Here is a 23,488-nt window from a genome sequence, read left to right on the forward strand (position 1 = left end):
TCAGTTTATAATGACTTGACGTAAATATATTCACGCCACAAAAAAAAATAGTGTTGTGTTTTAATAATCAGTTGAATTTTTGGAAAAGATTTTTCTGCATGATTAAAGATAAAATGTCTCTCCTAAGGAGCCGTTTCATTCCCATAGCCCTGCCCCATGTTGACCACGCCCCAGTGGGCTCCCAGTGAAGTGATCCCATTCCCATTGTGCCGCCCACTCAGCATCCTCAGCTCTGCCTCTGGGTGGGTGGGGTAGAAGTTAAAGTTTCTCTGCATTGAAGAAATGCAATATTATTATTATTATTATTATTATTATTATTATTATTATTGTTGTTGTTATTATAAATATTGTGTAACTCTTAGCATTAATCATGCTTAGCAAGAATCAGGCAACAAAGAACTGAAGGAAAAACCTGCACTGGCTGGCCAGAAACCAGAGAACGCCCCCTGCTGGTCACAAAGATCAACTGATAGATGTAGTTCCTGGGGTGGAATTTACCAGAGACCTATGGAAGAGTGGATTTGTCCATTAAATAGGATTAGGCCTGCAATATATGATTTGCAATTATTTTTTCTGCCTTGTTACCTATCCAAAAGGTTTTAAACTAATAATATGGGATATTTGTTTTACAAAGAATATTTGTTTAAATATACAGGTTATTTTTTTTTTTACCTGGATAATGGCCTCTCCTTCAAACAGCTCTACCTCCTGTTCGATGGCAGTTTTGCGACCAGACAATGGTGACCAAATGAGGTCATAACGCAACTGGATACTGGGAATAAAACCGTGTGTCACTGGTGTGTGTCATGATGTTTTTGGTGGAAAAATATTAACTTTAAGTCATTGAAAAAATATTCAAATTGTCCATGTTCAGTTTTCCATGATTATCTTTCAAATAGGCCACTTCAGACAATGCAAAAATAAAAAAAAATAAAAAACCTGAACAAAATCACCAAGTTTAGCAATGACAGGATTTACAAACTGGTTTAAGTTTATGAGGTCAGTTCCTGTCAGTGGACAGGGGGTCTTTACCCGGTAATGTAGCTGTTTGCGATCTCCCACACCCGCACTGCTGTGATATGTCCCTCTCCCTCGGAGGCGAAGGCCGTCCCACTTCCCAATCCCACAGCCGAGGAGTAGGAGTAGTGGTCTGACACAGCTGTGGAGCGAAAAAGGAAGACCACTAAGCTGTCAATTCCTACAGATAAGAGTCCAAATTTGAGATAGTGTCACCTTAACATTTATAGTTTTAAAATATACTTTAAATTTTTTTTTCATTTAAATTCATTCACATCTTTGGTTGAAATAACCCCAAAGCCATTCCAAGTCTGGAAATCTATGACCCAGTTCAGGGAAGTAATATATTATATATAATTCTAATTGTATATATTAGTATTGGTGGTACTATTATTATTATTATTATTATTATTATTAGTAGTAGTAGTAGTAGTAGTAGTAGTAGTAGTATTAGTAGTAGTAGTAGTAGTAGTAGTAGTAGTATTAATATCATGAGTACCACTACCCTTATTATTGTTGTTATTAGGATTGCTGTAAGGCCACATTATTTTCACTACTATTTCACCTATAGATATAATTATGCACTATGGCCATTCACTTACTATGCCAGTATATTCACGAAGTGTATTATATATTTTTTTCTTCATTTCATTTATTTATAAAGTTTTACAGTTCTCATCTTATCAACATCACAGAAGTTAAAAAGTCCAAGGTTATAGATTGTATTGATGTATTTGAGAACCCTGTTCAGACACTGAATAAGATGTTCTTGTTGAAATGATGTGCTTGTTTATTTTTGCCTCCTAGTCCACAAACATGTAAAAAATGCAACAAAAACGAATCTCCCTTTTAGCTATTGCTTCTGAAGGGTTTTGATTCCCCTCATAGTCTGAATAACTTACAATTCCATGGTCTGTTGAGTAAATTCATAGCTCATCACCACCATGCCGTTAAATGCTCTTTCCAAATAAAATAGCAAATAAGTTTGTGTTGTAAAATTTCTAAACCTGTATTAATGGAATGAGAGCCCTTCCATGTGAGATCATTGGCAGTGCGATGCAGTTACGTACGTTTTGCCAGACAGCAGGCCAACCCCACAGCCAAGAACAGGAGAGCAAACATCCTGGAGCTGGGCGCCAGACACAGACCAACGAAAAACGAAAAAAAAACGGAAAAACATCTTACATTACTCAGCACAATCCAACCTTCAAATAATAACCCTCATAAATGTCCTTGACCTGCATTGGAAATACTCAGAGACAAACACACAAATGGCAGGGAAGGCTTAAGATGCCTCACAACAACAACATAGCAGTTATTCAGTCCCTTAATACAAGACGTAAAGCTTTGAAAATGACAGAAATCAAAATAAAATAATATAAGAAGCATCTGAATACAGACAGCGTTAATTTATTCATCCTGGGTTGTGATTCTTTTTTTGCATTGAGTGCTGACTTAACAGGGACAAAATGTGGTCAATGTGTTTTTCCTTGATAAAGGGACAACGTTTGCATCTTTGCACCCATTGTACCCACTCAACAAAGTTGTCATTAATTCACAATTCTGAAAAATAATGAAATGCTAAATAAGCAGAATGTGCCAATTCATAGTATGGAATTTTAATGGATTAGAGGAGGGCGTAACAAATTTTGAATGGATTTTTTTTTTTTTTTTTTTTTTTTTTTATGCATGTGGCCAGGAGATCTTCTACTCCATACAAAATTAAATTAAATAAAAAAACACTCATATATCCCATATTATGAGATATATATATATTTTTTTATTTAATAAAATTTTTGGTTTGATTATGGTGTGGCCCTTTTTAAAGAGCCTTACATTCCAATTGAAGCTTAAAACCTGTTTAAGAATTATCCACTTGGTTTTGTGATAGGTTTTATTGGACCGGTATGACCAATATTGTAGAAATATATCTATCTTACACAATTTCCCCTGAATTAGTCCCCAGAACAAAAATTCATATATGCCCAATAAATGGTAAAACTCACCTGCCGCTGTAATAAGATGCTTAGTGTGTTTTGACACTGCACACTGGATGCAAATTCTTAAATACTGCAACACCCTGCCCAATCTCCCTTTATCACATACCTGCTGTGACGAAGTTCCAAAACATAGCATTCCTACATGATGGTTTGTTCTAAAGAAAACAAAAGATCATCTTCTGGTTGAGCACTCTTGAACTTCAGGTTGAGCAGGAAACCCAGAACCGGGAAATAAAGCAGGAAAGAATAGAGTAGACAGTAGACACAAGATTAAAATCTTCATTATTTGATTTGTCTTTGTGAAAAGGATCTCCCTTAACTTTTCACCAGAAAATTTCCCGAGAATAACCTTTTTTATTTTTATTATTCTTCACTTTATTGTTTAATCATACGGGAAACCACATTATGTACCTCTTGCTTTTCTTTTCAATAAACAGGCCTTGTCTACCAATTCATTGAGCGGAGACCCAACATGGTGGTGCCCTGCTACACTAACTAACGCACTGTAGCTCCGCCTCAGACAGAATAACAAAGCGGGTTGCAAATAATATTTATATATATATATATATATATATATATAAAAGGAAACACCGCACAAAACCAAAGTGGAGGACCTTGAGGATTATATCGATTTTTTTTATAAAGCGTACATGATGGAAGAGGACCAGGACCACAATAATCCTGCGAAAAGGAAGAAGACCGACTCAGCAACGGACACTGATGATCTCATCCCGGGTGCCATAGAGGTTAGTGTCTTGGATGAGATTAACAAGAAGCTGGACATGCATGGTCCACTTCTCCGAGACATTAGCGAGATCAAAGCCAGTCTTGATTTCCAGCACCACACGGTCGGCGAGATGCAAAATGACAACGAAAGATCTGAAAACCTCCGCGAAGCGTCCCACAGCGGAGATGGACGTTGTAAAATAATAAAATGAAATAATGAAAGAGACCATCCTGGATATTCAATCCAGAAGTATGCAGGACAACCTCACCTTTTCTGGGATCCTAGAGAACAACACCGAGTCCCCAGAAAATATGGTGAAAGACTTTCTCCGCACCGCCCTGAAACTCCTGATGGACACCGTGAAGCAGATCACCTTTCACCGAGTTCTTCGACTGGGACACTGCGTGGGGAACCGTCCCCGCTCCATCATTGCTAGATTCGAACACTTCCAGCACAAGGAGCTGGTTAAAAGCAAAGGAGGGGAACTGAAAGGAACCACGCTGGGTATGAACGATCAATTCCCGCGGGAGATCAACGACTGAAGGTAGGTGCTGTATCCTGTCCTGAAGGAGAACCAGGAGAAGGGTAAACGCATATCGATGATTGTTGACAAATTATTGATAGACGGTCTGTTATACCAAGACTCCTCCACCACACCCTGGTTATTCTCATCATAATGTATGTATTATTGTTATTCCAGTTATTATATACTGCAAGATGTAGGCATAGGCATGCTATCTATGTCAGGATTTAAAATATCGCTCACTCTCATCTCACCTTCCTAATTCCCCCTCCATACTTCTCTCATCATCTCACCTCCCTAATCCCTCTCTCCTTACTTTTTCTATCACTCTCAGTCTATAATGTCTTTCACTTTATGTATGTGTAATCCAGCAATGTTCTGTGTTTATCTTTGTCTACTCGTCATTTGTTTGTGTAGTTATGTATCCCTACAAACTTCCTACAATACTATGGCAATGAAAAGGAATGTAAAGGAGGAAACCCCAGACTTTTCTATGGGAAAGCAAGGGAACGGTAGTATAGCTATTATATTATTATATAGCTAGTATAGCCTTGCATGCACTGTGCCATCTCCCCCTAACTAGCTTCAATGACACCCATTAAGTTTGTTAGTTGGAATGTGGGAGGCTTGGGCTCACCTGCTAAACATAGCAAAATCCTAACCCACCTCATCAGATGAACCCCAGCTTCTGTCTACTGCAAGAAATCCACCTCACCTCATCTGAGCACCTCAAACTTAAAGCTAAATCAGTTAATAAGATGTTTACCGCATCATACAACTCAAAAAAAAGAGGTGTATCTATATTGATCAATAAAAGTATCCCATTTCAATATAAAACCATAATTTCAGACCCAGAAGGGCGTTTCATAATGATTAATGGGATTTTAGGTAACATCAAATTAACCATAGCTAATATTTATGGCCCCAATGAGATAGCCCAAATTTCTTTCACAATATATTTTCAAAACTTTTAGAATTTTCTGAATCAATTATCATATTGGGAGGAGACTTCAACACAGTACTGGATCCAAATTTAGACTGTTCTCAAACCAGAAATATTTCCAAATCACGGACACTATAAAACAATATATGAGTGATCTTGCTCTTGGGATTGTTGGCGATCAAATAACCACATTCTAGAGAATACACATATTATTCACCACCCCACCAAAGTTTCTCTAGAATCGAGCTTTTCTTAACAAGTAACTCTGCACTGTCCAAAATCACTAATCCAGAAATCCACCCTATTGTAATTTCCGATCACGGGCCGATTATTTTCAACCTGATAAATGAAACAAACCGGAACCCTCCCGGCAGGTGGCGGTTTAACACCTCACTTTTGACAAATAAAGAATTTAATCATTTCTTTTCAAGAAAATGGACTTCCTTCATTGAACTGAATGACTCCCCAGAAATATCACCATCCTTACTTTGGGAAAAAGCAAAGGCAGTTCTAAGAGGTAGTATTATTTCATTCTCCACTCAGAAGAAAAAGAAAGGACAAGAATGCCAAAATAAACTCCAACAGCGACTAAAGGAGTTGCATTCCCAACAAGCCCGCTCATCTTCTGAGCAAATCCAAAATGAGATCAGGACAATTACATCTCAACTTGAAACTATCATCCATCAAAAGACACAATTCCTTATGACAAGAACAAGAGCAAATTATTTTGAATTAAATGACAAATCAGGTAAATTTTCCAATCAATTGAATCAATAAACTTGCCAATCAATTGAAACGTGATAGAGAAAAATCACTTATTACAGCCATCAAAGATTCACAGGGTGGAATAACATACAAGACATCAATAACATATTTAGAGACTTTTATAAGAACCTATATCACTCGGATAATGAATCGAATTTATCAAACATAACATATAGACCCATAAGCCTTATTAATTGCGACCTTAAGATTATAAGTAAAACACTAACCAACAAAATTGAAAAAGTTATTCCATTTATATTTCACCCAGACCAAACAGGCTTTGTCAAAGGCAGACATTCATCAAGCAATATGCGTTGTTTATTTAGTCTGATGAGCATAGGAGCATAGGAACCACTTTAATACTATTATTGCCTCTTTGGATGCCAAAAAAAGCATTTGATAGAGTGAATTGGACATATCTCTTTTCAATCCTCAACAAATTTGGCTTTGGAGAGTCCCTCATTCAATGGATCAGAATCCTCTACAACTCTCATCATCTGCTTCTGTCATAACCATTGGTTTAATACCTTCGACTCAATAGTCAACAAATTTTATTGGAAATACAAGAAACCGAGAATTAAACTAGCAACACTACAGAAAAACAAAGACTGTGGAGGCCTAGCAGCCCCAAACTTTAGATACTGCTATCTAGCAAAACATCTTCAATTTATAAATAAATGGTTACAACCAGAGCGACAATTGGCCCATGGATGGCGAGACACTGAACAATCTGAATGTCAGGAGTTATCATTATCCGATCTCTCATTCCTTACTGAATCTATAAGGAAACATAATTGCTTTAAAAACACACTTATCGCAACAACTCTGTGAGCCTGGTGGAAATTCCTCAAACTCAGTGGTCACACTCTATCTCCAAACAAATTAACGCCAATCTGGCACAACCCAGATTTCTTGGTTGAAAACAGACCAATAATCTCGAGGTCTTGGAAAAGACAAGGAATTACTCATCTGGAACACATTTTTGAAAACAATTTGCTTATATCCTTCCCAACCTTATCCCAAAGGTATAACATCGGTGACCATGGCTTGAATATAGAAGAAAAATAATTAATTAGAGGTGATATTAGATTGACTAATATACACTTTAGATTTAAGTGCGTTGTATGAATAAAAGTAAACATTGCTTTATTTCAAATGTGCGAGAAATAAAAAAGCTGATAATGTATGTCTCATTGAATTGTATTATGGTATGTATAAGAATTTAGAGTGGTCTTAAGACACTGCACTCTTGTGTTGTTCTTTTTGTCTTTTCTTTCTTCCTCTCTTTTACTTTGCTGAGTGAGAGCTGGGGGAAAGACAGAGAAGATGGAATGTGTCTGAATTGTGATGGAATGTGTCTGAACTGAAGACATCTGGCAGTTCTTCACAGACACCGGGAGCTTGCGGATGACAACGCAAAGAAATTAATAATTAATGGAGTATTATTGATTTAATTGATCACATGCAGAAAAAAATGATTTGATTTAAATAGGGTTGAGTGCTGTGAATATTGGTTTCATTATCAGAGTATGGTTTACCTTGATTGAGGCTGTTTTGAGAGTGAACATTGATGGACATTTTGATAATTTAAGATAAATGAGTATGATCAGATGTATCAGATCATGAACAAGTGAAGTTGCTTTCATAAGTGGGAAGCTATTGGTCTCCTTTGGAGTTGGTAAATTCAGTTGTTTTTGGAGTATGATTACACAGTGCTTTATAAATAATTTTTAAATAAATCAATTAGATTTACAATAAAAGAAATGGATACAAAAATTACAAAAGTAATCACTCCTATTGATGTAGTGCGATAGAATAACCCCCTTATTAAAGATATTGCAGGAAAATGGACCAAGCGGTGGCCTGACATTGAATAACCATGGCCAGCTGAAGGAACTCTTAACCCAGATGTGATTAAAACAGGTGCAGGTGCTTGTGTCCACATATAAAGTATATCAAAAGAAAGGAAAAAGAGGAAAAAGACGCACGGAGAAAAGACAAACAGAACTTGGCATTCTGCAGCTGTTCATAAAGGAGGGACAGACATGGTTTGAAGTTGCTAAAGAAAAAAAGAGAACAAAGTAGACAAGAAATAAAGAAAAATAAAAAGGAAGCAGAAAAATTGATGGAGAAGATTACCGCACCCTTCTCACATACAGCATCTGTAAAGAAGCCCCCATCTTATGAGAAGGAGGTGAAGTTCACTGGTGTTTATCCCCAGCTCCCAGTGATGACAACGGAGGGCAACTATCTCTTTAAAGATGAGGATGAGCAAATAATAGAGATGGGCAAAACTACAACAATCATAAAGATGTATCTGAGCTCCAACAGTACCAAGAGAAGGAACCATTTGGGAAGCAGACAACAAGTCAGAAGCCTGGAAATAGGAGAAGAGAGTGTGAGTGACTTGAACGAAGCTATTGGAGGATACGACCCAGCAGTCAGACGGATGTTGGCTAAAGCGAAGGAAAAAGGAACATGACCAGAAGGAACAGGACCAGGAGACTCTCAGAAAACTCAACCAAATACAATTGGTGGATAAGAAGAATGAGGATAAGAAGGCCAAAGAGAAGGTTAATAGATGAACAGAACAGAAGGTATTGTAGGTAGATAATGCACTGCGGCGCCCCCTAACGGGAGCAGCCGAAAGAAGAGGATTCTTGGTGGTGGAATGAGGAAGTAAAGGAGCAGCTATGAAGAAAAACACTGATGATTATCTTGATTATCTTGATAAATGACATTGACAAAAGTGTGCCACATATGACTTTAATGGTGGCTGAAGGATTTGAGCAGAAGCACATAGGAGAAATCATGAAGGACTGATGGTAGCACCCCCGACCTACTAGGTCTGATGATTCAAGAAGCACATGGGTTAGCCCATGTTGCAATGGGGGAGGTAAGAAGAAAAATCACGAAAGAGTAGGGTTTTCAGGCTCCGTACTTGCTTGAGCAAATTGATTATGTCATAGGCAGATGTACAATCTGTCTTAAAAACAATTTTCTGAGAGGTGTGAAGAGTCCACTCGGTCACATTCCAACTCCGACAGGTCTCATGTGTGAGTTGGTTGTAGATTTTGTTGACATGATAAAACCAGTAGGAGGTAAAAGATACATGTTAGTCGTCGTGGATAGATTTTCACGGTGGACTGAAGCATGTCCTACCAAGCGTAAAGATGCTCAGTCAGTTGCCAAGCCAAGCTTTTGTGTTGTGAGGTCATAAGAAGGTGGGGACTTCCAGATCGCATATCTTCAGATAATGAGAAAGAGTTTGTGGATAAAACAGTAAAATAAATTCTGCAAAAATTGGGAATTAAACAATGTCTAGGAGCTGTTTATCATCCGCAAAGCCAAGGTGTTTGTGAAAAAATGAATGGTGTGCTGAAAAATCGCATTTTTAAAATCTGTCAGCATACAGGTCTGAATTGGGTAGAGGTGTGTAGTTAGGAGCTAACACTAGTAGAGAAATATCTATTCTCAATATCTGATTCCGTCATAGACTCAAGTATATTTTTAACTGAGAAAATGCATGGACAAAGGGGGGAAAAGGAAAATGTTAATCATATTTTGGAATAATGTTAAAGTGTAATGCAAAAGCGAAATTATTATACTGTATTTGATGTGTGTGCAAGATACTGGCTGGTGAATTTTTCTTTCAGGACCAGTCCGAGGGTGGCTGTGTCCAGAGATCCTAACAGCCTAATGGACTTGAACACTCAAACATGGACATTCAAGAATGGAGGATGAAAATGGACGACGGACCCTGAATGATGACATCATGATCAGGAGTGTCGAGTGAAATAGCATTGCGGGGTTTTGAGGGACATTGATGATAGGCAGGGACAGGTTCACTGGAAGGTCCGATGGGTCGACCAGCCTGACTTTGGAAAAAAAATGTGATTTATTTCTGAGGTTCTGAATGTATGCATTTACTATATGTAACATCCTGTACAGTTTTCTTAACCCTTCTTCTTTGGGGTTAATTGATTTGAAGTGCAATAGGTGGTTGCCTGGGGCAGAGGAACCGTGAGAGAATTTTCCTGTCTTGATTGTTTGTTGAAAGAACTAAGAAAGGAAGCTGCCAGATGGGTTTTTCGCTCGCATGTTCAGAAGGGTATATTATAATCAGTCTGTTTGTTAGTATGTGATTTCTATTAAGCCAATTAACGTCGTAAGTTCAATGACTCTTATCTCTGTCGAGACTTTGTGTAGTCTCGAAGGGGGGAAATATGAGGTGTTTTGGAATGTGTGGCGTCCTAAGACAGTACCCATTGTATAAGGTAATTATTAACAGAGGTGAGAGAGAGAGAGAGCCCATTGTCAGGAGTCCCGGTGATAAGGGAGGTGAAATATGAACCGTGACCTATGTAGGAGAATCAGATAGTCACCGTTGTCTCTGGTCCGCCTAAAAGCACCTGCCCGAGTTTCATTCGACAGAGAATCCATCCGGCTCGTCTGGTCTGATGCTGTTCCATTGTAATAAACCTATTATTTTACTCAAGTCAGCATGACCGGTCACTCCGTCTTCATCAACACATCAAATTCATCAAGAAACTACACCCGCAACTCGGAACACAATATGTTCAAAATGGGTTTTGTTTGATGAAGACAATTGCTCCCACTGTTCCCTTGATACCAGAGATGACTATTTTCATGCCTTTTGGCTTTGCGCACCTATCACCAAGAAGCTATCAACCCTTCAGGCTCGCAGCATTCCATTCTCCCTGTCTATATGTCTTCTCGGTGACCTTTCCTCAGTCGACCCATCACTGAAACACAATGGCCAAGAAAACTATATTACTCAATTGAAAAATAGAGATAATCTCACCACATCCCAATGGTTGCAGTTATTAATAGATTACATCTCAATGGAAAAACTGTTGGCAATATCCAAAAAACAAGGTTGATTCATTTAAAGAAATATGGGCTACTTTTATCACTGACATAACTCCTTCATTTAATACTTGAGTCTTCTTAAGTCGGTGCAGTGTCGTTGCGCTTTGGGGCATGTGGGGGCCCTCCTGGTCTGCCGGGGCTCCGCAGTTGGGTGGCTGCCCGGGCGGCTCTGGGGACATCCGTGGTGTTCTTGGGGGATCCCGGGGCCCCACGGGGGAGTTGGGTGGAGCCGGCGCCACCACCCAGACCGGTGGTGGCGCCGGCTCCTTTGCCTGAGTTGAGCTGACCTGTCTCGGGTAGGAGGGGGGTGTGCTCCCGGGGAGTACCTGCAGCTGGCGTCCGTGTGTGGGTCCCGGGCGTGTGTCAGGGTTCGCCCGGGTCCTACCAGCATCAGCCACTAGATGCCACCAGTACTGCCTTTTCAAGGTTGCTCTGCTTCGCCTATTTCTGTTCCTGATTACCCTGCCTCATTAGATGATATGTTTCACCTGTGTCTCGTTTGGTCGTCCCTATTTAGACCCTGTCGTTTGTGTCCTCGGGCGCTCAGTCTTGAGTTTGTCTAACCTCATGACAACGCTCTTGTTCCAAGCTACCGAGACTTCTTATTTGTTTTTGCCCAGTTTTTGTACTTGTTTTGAGTAAACCTCTATTTTTGCCACCTCGCCTCTGCCTTGTTCTCTGCACCTGGGTTCACTCAGCATACCTCCTAACAGCGTGGCTGTGGGTTCTGGGGCTCGGGTTGGGTGCGGGGGGTGTGGGTCGCTGGTTCGGGTCTCGGGCCCCGTGGTCGGTGGGTTGGCGCGCCGCTGGGGTCGCCCGCCCCATGGGCGGGGTGGCTGGGCCTGCGTGTCCCTCTGCATCCTGTGGTGGGGGGTGGCCCGTCATGCCGGGTCTGGTTAGGCGTTCCGTCTGGTGCTGTCAACCTAAGTCCTGAACCTGGCTGGCTGTGCTAGGCAAGGGGCTCACCATGTGGCCTCCTTCGTGGGTGGCGGTCACCTGTCATCACACCGGGGTGCCGAGGTACCTGCCCTCTGACGCTCTCGGTGCGCGGTGCGCTCGTCGCTGGGGGGTCGGGCTGTTGGTGGGGGGGCCGTCTGCCGCTCTCTTTTCTGTAGTCCACATCCTCGGCAGCTGAGGGCTGACCAGGGGCCTGATGGGGAGCTGTCACGCTCCAACCCAAGTGTGCTTCTCGTCAGTCCCAAAAATTTTAATCCCACTCACATTAGCTTAGAACACATACACTGGCACACCAATCCTACTCCGAACAACACTCCATTAGACCAGGGCCTGCGGGACAGGAGGGGTGCGACTGATCCCGGTTCGACTTGCCTGAAGAACTTGCACCCCCAACCCCGCAATTTTAACTGCCGTTACCAACAGCACACATTGAGCACTGGGTTTTTTTCTGTTTTTTTGGGGGGGTTTTTCGGGGTGGCCGGTCGGTGGCCCGTGGGGGTGTGGGGGTGTGGTTGGCTGGGGGGCGGTCGGGTGGGCCCCCCCTCCTGGCCTGGCTGGAGTCCTGACGGCTTGTGCCTGGTGGCTTGGGATGTGCTGCAACCTGGCGGGGCTGCGGAGAGTGCCGCCGGGTGCCTCCCGGGGCCCCTGGGGGGACTGCTTGTCGTTGTGGGTGCGGGTTGGGGTGTGGGGGGTGGCTGTTGGCCTTTTGCTTCTGTGGCAGGGCTTCTCTGTGACGGGCACCCCGGGTGCTGGGTGTGGCGGAGGGCCTGTATACCTGGCGGCCTGCCAGGGGGGTGTATCATCAAGGTTCCCCGCGCTGGGCACTTGCTGCTGAGTATGGTCACTTGGCACTCATACCGTGCAGGGTGTCTGGTCGGCTGCGGTGGGGCGGGCCTCCCCCCTTGTGCGGGGTGTGGGTGGGCATGGGTGTCCTGCTGGGTGGGGTGTCTGTCACTGTGGGGCCGTGATCCGGGCTCGCGGTCCGTGCCTTGCGCCCGTGGCCCGGGTTCTGTGCCGGTGGCTGCGTCTTGTGCCAGTGCCCGGAGGGTTGGTAGTATGTGTGTGCCCCTGGGGTGAGGGGTCTCCTCATGCTCCCTGGGACTTGGTCATGCTCCTCAGGCTGGGCGTGGGAGTTGCTCCACGGCCCTCTGGCTTCTCCGGGGGCCCGTGGGCCTTCTGTGGCCGCAAGGCAGGGTACCCAAGGATCTCCTTCCGCCGAGGGTTGTCTGCGGGGCTGTGGAGTTCGGGGGGGCTTCGGGGCCCCTTGCGCTGCTTGGAGGCGCCGCGACATAATACTGACCTTCTACACCAGTACCAATGGGGATAAGTCATGTACACTCACAGGTGGCAATCTTACACACACACACATGCACGCACACACCCAAACCTGCTTCGAGTGCACCCCAGAAACCTGGGGTTGCTTTCCTCTCCTTTCCTCCCTCATTTACTGCCATAACTATGACAGGAAGAGGCCACGTGACCAGCTGTAGTTCTAATTTTCCTCGACCTAATTCACTGATTTACATGTTATCGTACAATGTTCAATTTTTTGTGTAAATGTTGTTTGTTTCTATGTTTATATGTCTCACTGTGGTGTTTCTCCACCTCTTGGAGTATTGATCGGTTGTTTATAGACCCAAACATGGTAAATAGTTCTCCAAAGAGGGGGGTTGGTGATGGCTCTCCATAACCAAAACTGTGCTCTTGTCATCCCGCGGGTCGTCAACAGGACAGCGTCATTGCGGCAGTTCTTGATGATTTAAGAATTAATAAAGAGTTGCATTGCAGGTTGAGAACTTGAACTCCACTTGCAGACTAACTCTGTCCTGGATGCAATGGCGTACAAATACTCTGTGTTGTATGCCCAGCGTGCTGACAGCACAGTGTGATTAAATGATTACAAATGATACAAATGATTACTCTGAAAGGGATTAGTTTGCAATAATAATGACTGGCTGGCTGTACGTAATCTCTTACTTACATCATATCGAGGTTCCTGTAAATACGTCCATATTATAGTGGATTTATGTTTATATTTATGTTTAATGGTCCAATTGGATTGAGAAAGGGGCACCAACACTCAATTACATTTCTCTCTCTGTCTCTCTCTCTCTTTCTCTCTCTCACTCGCTGTCTCTTTTTTCTCGTCGCTCTGTTTTAACTGTAGCACGACAGTCCTCTATCTGGCGGCTGCAGTGGTGGACGCTTCGTCAGTCTGCAAGGCCGTCAAGGGTCGCCAAGACTACAGCTGCTGGGTTGTAATTACGATACATTTCAACGGCAGTGTCGTCTTTGACAACGTCTTTTGACTTTTCCATCAAATTATTGTGAAATTAAAGATATTGTCATATCGTGATGGTACACAATTTGGCAGTGGTGGAATGATTCTTCCAAACATCGTTATGTGAAGTATAAATACCGGTGGTAGACGGTGGTATGGCACAGTAGTATGGCAAAGTAAAGGTCTTCCCTTTAATATTGTTCATCAATATAAGTATTAATGTATATATGTAATGTCCTCAAATACTCAAAAGTGTAAAGTACTTGCTCAACATCATGACCTCATTTGAAGACACCTACCATTTTAAGCTGTTAATTTTCTTCTTATTGTTGGAATGCTCAAACCTGAAAAAAAAAGTAGTAGCCCCTTGCAGGCAACAGATATAAAAAACAATGTCAGAAAGAGGATATTTAGGTGAAATTGTACAAGAAAGGTACAACTATTTCAAAATTGCACTTTAGTACTTGGTAGCAATACTTCTTAAATTGAAGACATACTATTTTATTTCTAGGGCTTAATATTTGCTCTTATAACATACTTAACATAAATGTATATTCAATGTGTTGGCCCTTGGCTTTAACAAGTCATTCTTTTAATATATAAGCAGATATTGTGATATATAAACCTGTAAGTGTTGTATAAACTCGCCCATAATTCTGATTCTTCCACATCTTCTCCCAACCCCTGTCCTCAGTTCTTTGCCTTCCTGACCACGCTGTGCTACGTTTTGAGTATTTTTCTGAGCTTTGGGCCCTGGAGAGCCCAAGAAGAAGCTGTAGTCCAGTCACTCTGTTTTTGATGTCTAAAATATGTTTAACTTATGTCAAAATCAATATGCCAAAACACATTTAAATGAGGATAGTAGTTGAGTAGAATATATGTATACAAATAACAACTATCACAGGAAAATGGTACTGCAGTAGCAACTCCTTGTTTTTTATTTGTAAACACCTGTATTTTTAACAGGATCAGTAAATGAGCTCAGACAAAAAAATGTGTGATATTCAAATAAATTGTGCAGTGTAAAGGTAACAAATGAGAGGATTTATTTCATCCATACAATCAATGTACTACATGCAATATCCAGGTAAAATGATCAGGCTCTGATTTGGTAATTGTACCCCAATCCACAGCGTTACACATTGTAGGAGTTATTACATAATTTGCAGGTATCACAAGCTGTGCAATCTTTTACCTTTCACAATTAATCATCTAACAAAGACAATTCCTCCCTGAGTTTATGACTTGACATAAAAATATTCACATCACAAAAAAATAGTGTTGTGTTTTAATAATTGGTTGAATCAGATTTTTCTCCATGATTAAAGATAAAATGTCTCTCCTAAGCAGTGGTTTCAATCGCATAGCCCTGCCCCATGTTGACCACGCCCCAGTGGGCTTCCAGTGAAGTGTTCCCATCCCCATTGTATCTCCCACTCAGCATCCTCAGCTCCGCCTCCAGGTGGGTGGGTAGAAATTAGCCTGCAATGCAACTCTTTATTATTTCTTAAATCATCAAGAACTGCCGCAAGAACTCTGTCCTGTGGACGACCTGTAAAATGTCAATTGTGAAAATTGTTATTAAAATTGTTATTGTTATTATTATTATTATTATTATTATTGTTGTTGTTGTTGTTGTTTTTGTTGTTTTTGTTATTATTATTATTATTATTATTATTATTATTATTATGAATGTTGTGTAACTTTGCATGAATCATGCTTAGAAAGAATCAGGCAACAAAGAACTGAAGGAAAAACCTGCAGTGGCTGGCTAGAAACCAGAGAACGCCCCCTGCTGGTCATAAAGATCAAGATCAAGATCAAGATTTTTTTTTTATTTGTCACATACATATACATACTTTCATACATATATGCAGTGAAAGCACAAAATGAAGTCAAAACACAACTGGATACTGGGAATACAACCGTGTGTCAATGGTGCCAAGAACAGCAGCCAAGAACGGGAAAGCAAACATACTGGAGCTGGGCGCCAGACACAGACCAAAAAAAAACGAAACAAAACCGGAAAAACATCTTACATTACTCACAATCCAACCTTCAAATACTAACCCATAAACGTCCTTGACCTGCTTTCGAAATACTCATAGACAAACACAGCTAAACAGAAATGGCAGGGAAGGCTTAAAATGCATCACAACAACAACATAGTGATGATTCAATCTGTCAGTTCAAGACGTAAAAGCTTTAAAAACGATGGAAATCAAAATAAAATAATAAAAGAAGCATCTGAATCCAGACAGAGTTAATTTATTCATCCTGGGTTGTGACTCTGTTTTTGCATTGAGTGCTGACTTAACAGGGACAAAATGTGGTCAATGTGTATTTCTTCTAAAAAGGGGCAATGTTTGCATCATTGCACCCATTGTACCCACTCAACAAGGTTGTCATTTATTTACAATTTTGAAAAATAATGAAATGCTAAATAAGCAGAATGTGCCAATTCATACTGTGGAATTTTAATGCATTAGAGGAGGGCGTAACAAATTTGGATTGGATTTAAATTTTAATATTTTAAATGCATGTAGCCAGGAGATCTTCTAGGAAGAAAGACATGCTGGAAATATGAGATTTATGAGTGTTGTTTAATTTAATTAAATTTTTGATGTGATTATGGTGTTGCCCTTTTTTCAAGAGCCTTCACCTTCCAATTGAGGCCCAAAGCCTGTTTAAGAATTATCCACTTTTGCGGTAGGTTTGATTGGACCAATATGACCAGTAATGTACAAATATATCTTACACAATATCCTGTGAATTAGTCCCCGAAACAAAAGTGCATAAATGCCCAGTAAATGGTAAAATTCACCTGCCGCTGTAGTGAGATACTTAGTGTGTTTTGACGCTATTGGCGACACTGCACACTGGATGCAAATGCATAAATACTGCAACACCCTGCCCAATCTCCATTTGTCACATACTCACCCTGACAAAGTTCCAAAACATAGCATTCCTTCATGATGGTTTGTTCTTACGAAAACAATAGTTCAGTCTTCAAGTCGAGCACTCTTGAACTTGAGAGTGAGCACAAAACCCAGAACCAGGAAATTAACCAGGAAAGGATAGAGTTAAGTAGAGATAAGATTTCAATTCTTGTTATTTGATCTGTCTTTGTGAAAGGATCTCCCATACCTTTTCACCAGACTCCATTTCCCCAAGAATGACCAAAATAACCATTTTTTTCTTAGTCTTCACTTTATTGTTTAATCATACTGAAAATCCCATTATTAACCTCTTGCTTTTCTTTTTAATAAACAGGCCTTGTCTACCAATTTATTGGCCAATCTTCTTATTTCGGTTTCTTGGTTAATAGTTGATAGAGTGCTGCAGGAATGATTCCTAAAAACCGGAAATGAGTGAGCACATTTGCACGTCCGGTTCACTTGTCTAAGAGTCAATGGGCTTTTTGAATGGGTTTTTGGTTCAGTGCCTGAAATATGGTCTGCTGTTAACACAAGCTAAGAGATTGACATGCTTATGTGACTTAATGAGAGTACAGAGGCCTTCAGGGACATTAAAATGTTATCAAGCCGAACACGGAAAGTCATCTACTCACTTAACCGCCTTTACAGACTCTAGTTGGTTTGACCCAATTAAGGGAGGGCAGTAGATAGCTCATTCTGTTTGCTCATTGCGTGGAGGGGGTTGCTTAACCGCTCATGAAAATGCATGTTATCTTCATGACGTAGTTCGATGATCAGGCTTCATGGTGGTCTCCACCACCCCGCAATGTGCTCCGAGAGAGGTGATCCCTGCGCCATTGTATGCTGATGCTGATGAAGAGCAACTCGCTGGTGGGGTGTCTGGGGTGGAAGTTGAATGATCCACCAACCAGCTGACCGACCACCAGGGACCACCCTGTGCTGGTCACGAAATAAAGATGCAGCAGAGTTCAGAAATAAAGACCTTTTGTATGAAATAAGTATTAATTTGGTGTCATGTTACAATTGGTGATGCGCTATTGACCATCTTCCAGGCTCCTCACCTACCAGGGGTCGGCTCTTCTTGCTGTCGGCACCAGTGAATAAAACGATAGAAAGTTATATCAACGACTTGTTATCCGCCTGTCCTCGTCTCCATCCAGAACCACATTCTTTTTTGTGGACAAGAAGGATGTATTGAGGTCTCACTGACGTCACCATAAAGAATTGTTACCCCTCTCATTCATTGCTTCTGCTATTGAACTCTTACAGGGAGCCACCATTTTTACCAAGCTTGACCTTAGAAATGTGTACCATTTGGTTCATATTTGGGAGGGTGATGAATGGAAGACTGTTTTCCTCCAGATACTCCCGGAAAATACGGTTCGCCAAGGCATGGAAGTGAAGTTTTATGTGTCCAAAATGTGTCCGGGGGTTCGTTATCAATGCCGGGAGAGTTCAGATGAACTCTGCTAAGGTGTGGGCAGCCACAGATTGGCCTGTCCCTTCCCCCACTATTTGTTTAAGAACCACCACAAATCTCTCTCTTTGGAGAACTATCTTACCATGTTTTGATCTATAAAAAACAAATCACTACTCCAAGGGATAATCACCTTGGGTGGAACAAATAAAAATAAAACCAAACAACATGTACATGGAAGAACGAAAAAAATTGTTAACCAAGTCCAGGAAAACTGGAACAGCAATTTGGCACGTGGCCTTTTCCTGTCATAGAATGGCAGTAAATGAGGGAGAAAAGAAGAGGTATGTCACCAGGAGGGTGTTGGGGATGTGGTCAAAGCAGGTGCTGGTGGTGTATGTATGCCTGTGATGAGACCGCCTGTATGTGTGTGCATGTGAATTGCCACCAGTGAGTGTACGGGACTTGTCCCAGTTGGTTCTGGTGTATAAGGTCGGTATTATATTGTCGCACCTCCAAGCAGTGGAAAAGGCCCCAAAGCCATCCCTGAGGCCCGCATCCATACAGACACCTCATGACTGCAGGAAAGCCCAAAGCATCCCGCCCTGCAGCTACTGAAGACCCTTCAGCCCCCAGAACAGCCGGAACACCCACTCCTGGCCCCGAAGGGCATAGCCCAGTCCCAGAGCATGCGAGGAGACCCTGCACCCCTGAGGTTCACACATACAACCCACCCCCATGTGCAGGCACATGATGCGAAAGCCCGCCCCACCACAATCAGCCAGACGCCCCATTCGGCCGTGAGCCCTGAGTACCCATCCACCTAGCCGAATGTGCTCGGCGCAGGGCACCTGAATGTCAGCCCCCCGGCCGACACCTGCAGGCAGCCAGATATGTTGGCCCCATCTACCTTCCCCATCTATCCAAGTTTAGACCAGAACTGGTCTAAACTTGGATCAAGTACTGTGATGAAGCCCCTTCCCAGTATAATACATAACTGAGTCAGAGAATTATAAGAGTTTTGAAAATATATTGTGAAAGAAATTTGAGTCGTCCTCTTTGGGGCCATAAATATTAGCTATGGTCAATTTGAAGTTTCGTAAATTCAGTTAATCATAATATATATGATATTGTGGTTTTATTCTGATATGGGATACTTTTACATCTGATTAACCCATTTAGCTTTGATTTTGATGTGCTCAGATGCAGCGAGGTGAGTTTCTTGCAGTAGACAGACACTGGGGTTCATCCTGGTGAGGTCACTTATGATTTTCTATCTTTGGCTGGTGAGCCCAAACCTCTCACATTCCAAATAACAAACTTAATGGATGTCATTGAGGTTAATTAGGGGATGATGGATGTGGATTTGTAGTTTTCCCATGCAGCAGCACAGTGCATCCAAGACAATAGCTACACTACCGTGTCTATGTTTTACCATGGATAAGTCTGAGTTTTTCTCCATTAGATTCCTTTTTACTGTCCTAGTAATGTACTAGTTGCAGAGAGTTTGTAGGAATACATATCTACACAAACAAATGACAGATGGACAAAGATAAACATAGAACATTGCAGAGTCAAACATACATATAGTGAGAGAGTGGATAGAGAGTTATGAGAGTGATAGAGAGAGTGATGAGAGAAGTAGGGAGGGAGGGATTAGGAAGATGAGATGATGAGAGTGAGTAATATTTACAATCTTGACATAGATAAGGTGCTAATATCTCCATCTCGCATATCAGAATTAGGTGAGATGATAGGCGTGAGAAATATCTACAATCTTGACATAGATAAGGTGCTAATATTTCCATCTCACATATCAAAATATCAGAATAACCAGGGTATGGTGGAGGAGTCTCTGAATAACAGACTGTATATATATAGTTTACCAACAACCAGCGATACCCATTCATCCTTCTGCCAGTTCTCCTTCAGGATGGGGTACAGCACCTTCCGTCAGTCGTTGATCTCATTGTTCCTTTAAGCTTCCATCCTTTGCTTTTAACAAGCTCCCTGTGCTTGAAGTGTCGAATTTAGCAATGATGGAGCGGGGACAGTTCCCCACGCGATGTCCCAGTCGGTGAACCGGGTGGAAGTGGGGAGGTGTGGAGGAAGTCTTTCACCATATTTTCTGGGGTCTCCCCAATACAGTCCGGGACAGAATATCTGGACCAGGACTTCAGGCTCTTCCAGGTGGAGAGCCTGAAGCTGGATCCCAGATTTGTGGGACCATTCCCACCCAGGTCATTAACCCTGCAGCGGTCCGCCTTCATCAGGATTTGGCACCCTGTGGTTCCCGAGCCACATTTGGCTCTTTAGCCCCGCCCTCGTGGCTACCTGTGGCTTTGACAAAAAAATATATGGAAATGAGTTACGGTAATTTTTCAACATTACAATTTTCATTTATCATTGTTATAGGCCTAAAGGGATTCTTACATTCTCCAATTGTAAAAATGTGTAGCCTAAACACCGTATAAAAAAAATTTGTAACATTTCAGTCAACTAAAATGTGCATCAGGGTTTAAATTGTCAGAGTTTCAACTTTGATGGAACGCAGCTGCTTCGTAAGTACACCACAGGAACGTGACGAGGTGGTGTCAAGGAGAGGAATCTGGAAGGACAGATGGTGGTGGATTTCACCAAACCACCATTGGCTGTTGTGAATATGTATTTCAAGAAGAGGGAGGAACACAGGGTGTTGAAAAAGGAGGAGTTTTGCATGCAATTTAGGGAAAAGGTAAGGCAGGCAATAGGTGGGAATGAACGGTTACCAGATGACTGGGAAACAACTGCAGAAGTGGTGAGGGAGAAGGCCAAGAAGGTACTCGGTGTATCATGCGGGAAGAGGAGGGAAGACAAGGACTCTTGGTGGTGGAATGAGGAAGTTCAGGAGAGCATAGAACAGAAGAGGTTGGCGAAGAAGAAATGGGATGGTCAGAGAGATGAAGAAAGTAAACAGGAGTACAAGCTTATGCGGCACAAGGCAAAGAGAGAAGTGGCAAAGGCAAAGGAAAAGGCATATGATGAGTTGTTTGAGAGGTTGGACATTGAGGAAGGAGAAAAGGACTCGTACTGATTGGCAAGACAAAGGGAAGCTGGGAAGGATATACAGCATGTTAGGGTGATGAAGGATGGAAATGTGCTGACTAGTGAGGAGAGTGTGTTGAGAAGGTGGTAGGAGTACTTTGAGAGTAGATGAATGAAGAAAATGAGAGGGAGAGAAGAGAGGATGATGTGGGGATAGTTGATCAAGAAGTGCAGCAACTAAGAAAGGATGAGGTGAGAACAGCATTAAAGAAGATGAAGAGTGGAAAGGCAGTTGGCCGAGATTACAGACCTGGGGAAGCATGGAAATGTTTAGGTGAGATGGCAGTGGCGTTCCTAACGAGACAGTTTAACACCATCCTGGAAAAGGGGAGGATGCCGGAGGAGTGGAGAAGAAGTGTACTGGAGGTGGCAGAGTTGAGGATGTTGAGATTTTCATTGGGAGTGACAAGGATGGACAGGATTAAAAATTAGTACATTAGAGGGACAGCTCAGGTTGGACAGTTTGGTGGAAAAGTGAGAGATGCGAGATCGAGATGGTTTGGACAAGTGAGTAGGAGAGATGAGAGTTACATTGGGAGAGGATGCTGAGGATGGAGCTGGCAGGCAAGAGGAAAAGAGGAAGGCCAAAGAGAAGGTTTATAGGTGTGGTGAGGGAGGACATGCAGGCGGTTGGTGTAAGGGAGGAATATACGCAGTACAGAAGGTATTGGAGGCAGTTTGTCAGCTTCTCTCTTAAATGGCCTTTTTTTTAAGACCCCGAGGATGACAACAAGAGTATTTTTAACCTCACAAAAAAAAAATCCCCGCTTTCCGATCCCTCTGCTCAGCGATGTCTCTGCTCAGCGATCAATGCGATCCCCACGCATCCTGTTCTCTGTTTCTACAAATAAAAACAATAATAATGGTGTGTTTTTTGTTTTTTTGTTTTGTGCATGTACTTATTTTCCTAATTGAATGAAACACAAAAAGCCCTGTGTTTAACGGAGAGACGCTTCCAGTGACTCTCTTACCCTTGTCGGGCAATGATGATGCAGTGACACTTGACACAAGACGAAGTAGAATCAGTAATCTGCAGTGTTTTCACGTGACCTTTGGGTATCGCCGGCAGAGGTAACAGAAACACCATTTACAAAGTGTATTCATTCGTGTCCATGGATTCGACGGTTTCTGAGCGGTGAACACTTTGTTATGTTAGGGTTCCTGCCCTTCGGACTGGACCCCTAATTTAGCTGCAGGTAGAAATGCACGAGGGCCAGGTTTGAACCTGCCAGGTTTGAAAACAAGCCAAAGACTGGAAATACCAATAACCAACACTACACAACGTAAACTGGAAACCCTCCATTAACCACAAATATGTTCACTTGCTCAAGCTCTTGCAAACATTTGGCACTTTCAAGTGAGGAGAGTTTACCAAGATAACAAACCTGGTGACTACCGACAACAATTTGAGTTGTCCAAGTTACCATGGAACGCAGCATCGGTTACTAAATGACTTCCTCACATTGAATTTAATAGAAACCATTGGAACCACTATTTTTGCGCTCAGGGGAACAACCATGGCCGGTTCTAGCCTTTTTGGAGTCCTATCCGAGATCTCTACAAGCTGCCCCACCTTAGGCGCCGCAGCATGCCGCATCACGGCCCCCTGTGACACGGCATGGGACACACTGGGCTTTTTTGGGTTCGGGTCAATAAGGAAACGGCGGAAAATAAATACATCTGAAATAAAAACATGGTTTTAATTTGATTTGTTTGGAGAAACAGGAAAGGGGAAGACCTCCTCTTGTAAAAAAAGAAAAAAAACAGTCCAAATTTGATTTACTTGCCTGATGCTATTTTTGGGTTAGGGTTAGTCCAATCTGGCAACAATGGAAGTGAGACAAAGAACGGTCTCTTCCCCTGGACAGAGCAAGAAGAGTGAAGGTGCTGCGTAAGCAGACAGGGAATGAATTACGTGATGACGTAGTGCCACCACGCAGGA

The 23,488-nt window shown here is 42.1% G+C and overlaps 1 protein-coding gene across 1 annotated transcript; it reads right to left on the reverse strand.

The window, feature by feature from the left end:
• Window positions 1–122: 122 nt before the first annotated feature.
• Window positions 123–20,732, reverse strand: LOC307233504 (zymogen granule membrane protein 16-like; the record flags this gene model as incomplete). The annotated part of the gene is made up of 5 exons (XM_080004840.1): window positions 123–269; window positions 413–505; window positions 673–772; window positions 1,033–1,159; window positions 20,546–20,732. 5 exons carry the CDS (start codon window positions 20,730–20,732, stop codon window positions 123–125), a joined length of 654 nt encoding a protein of 217 aa, XP_079860966.1.
• Window positions 20,733–23,488: the final 2,756 nt, after the last annotated feature.

The sequence above is a fragment of the Zeus faber genome (assembly GCF_960531495.2).
Source record: "Zeus faber genome assembly, chromosome: 8".
NCBI lineage: Eukaryota > Metazoa > Chordata > Actinopteri > Zeiformes > Zeidae > Zeus > Zeus faber.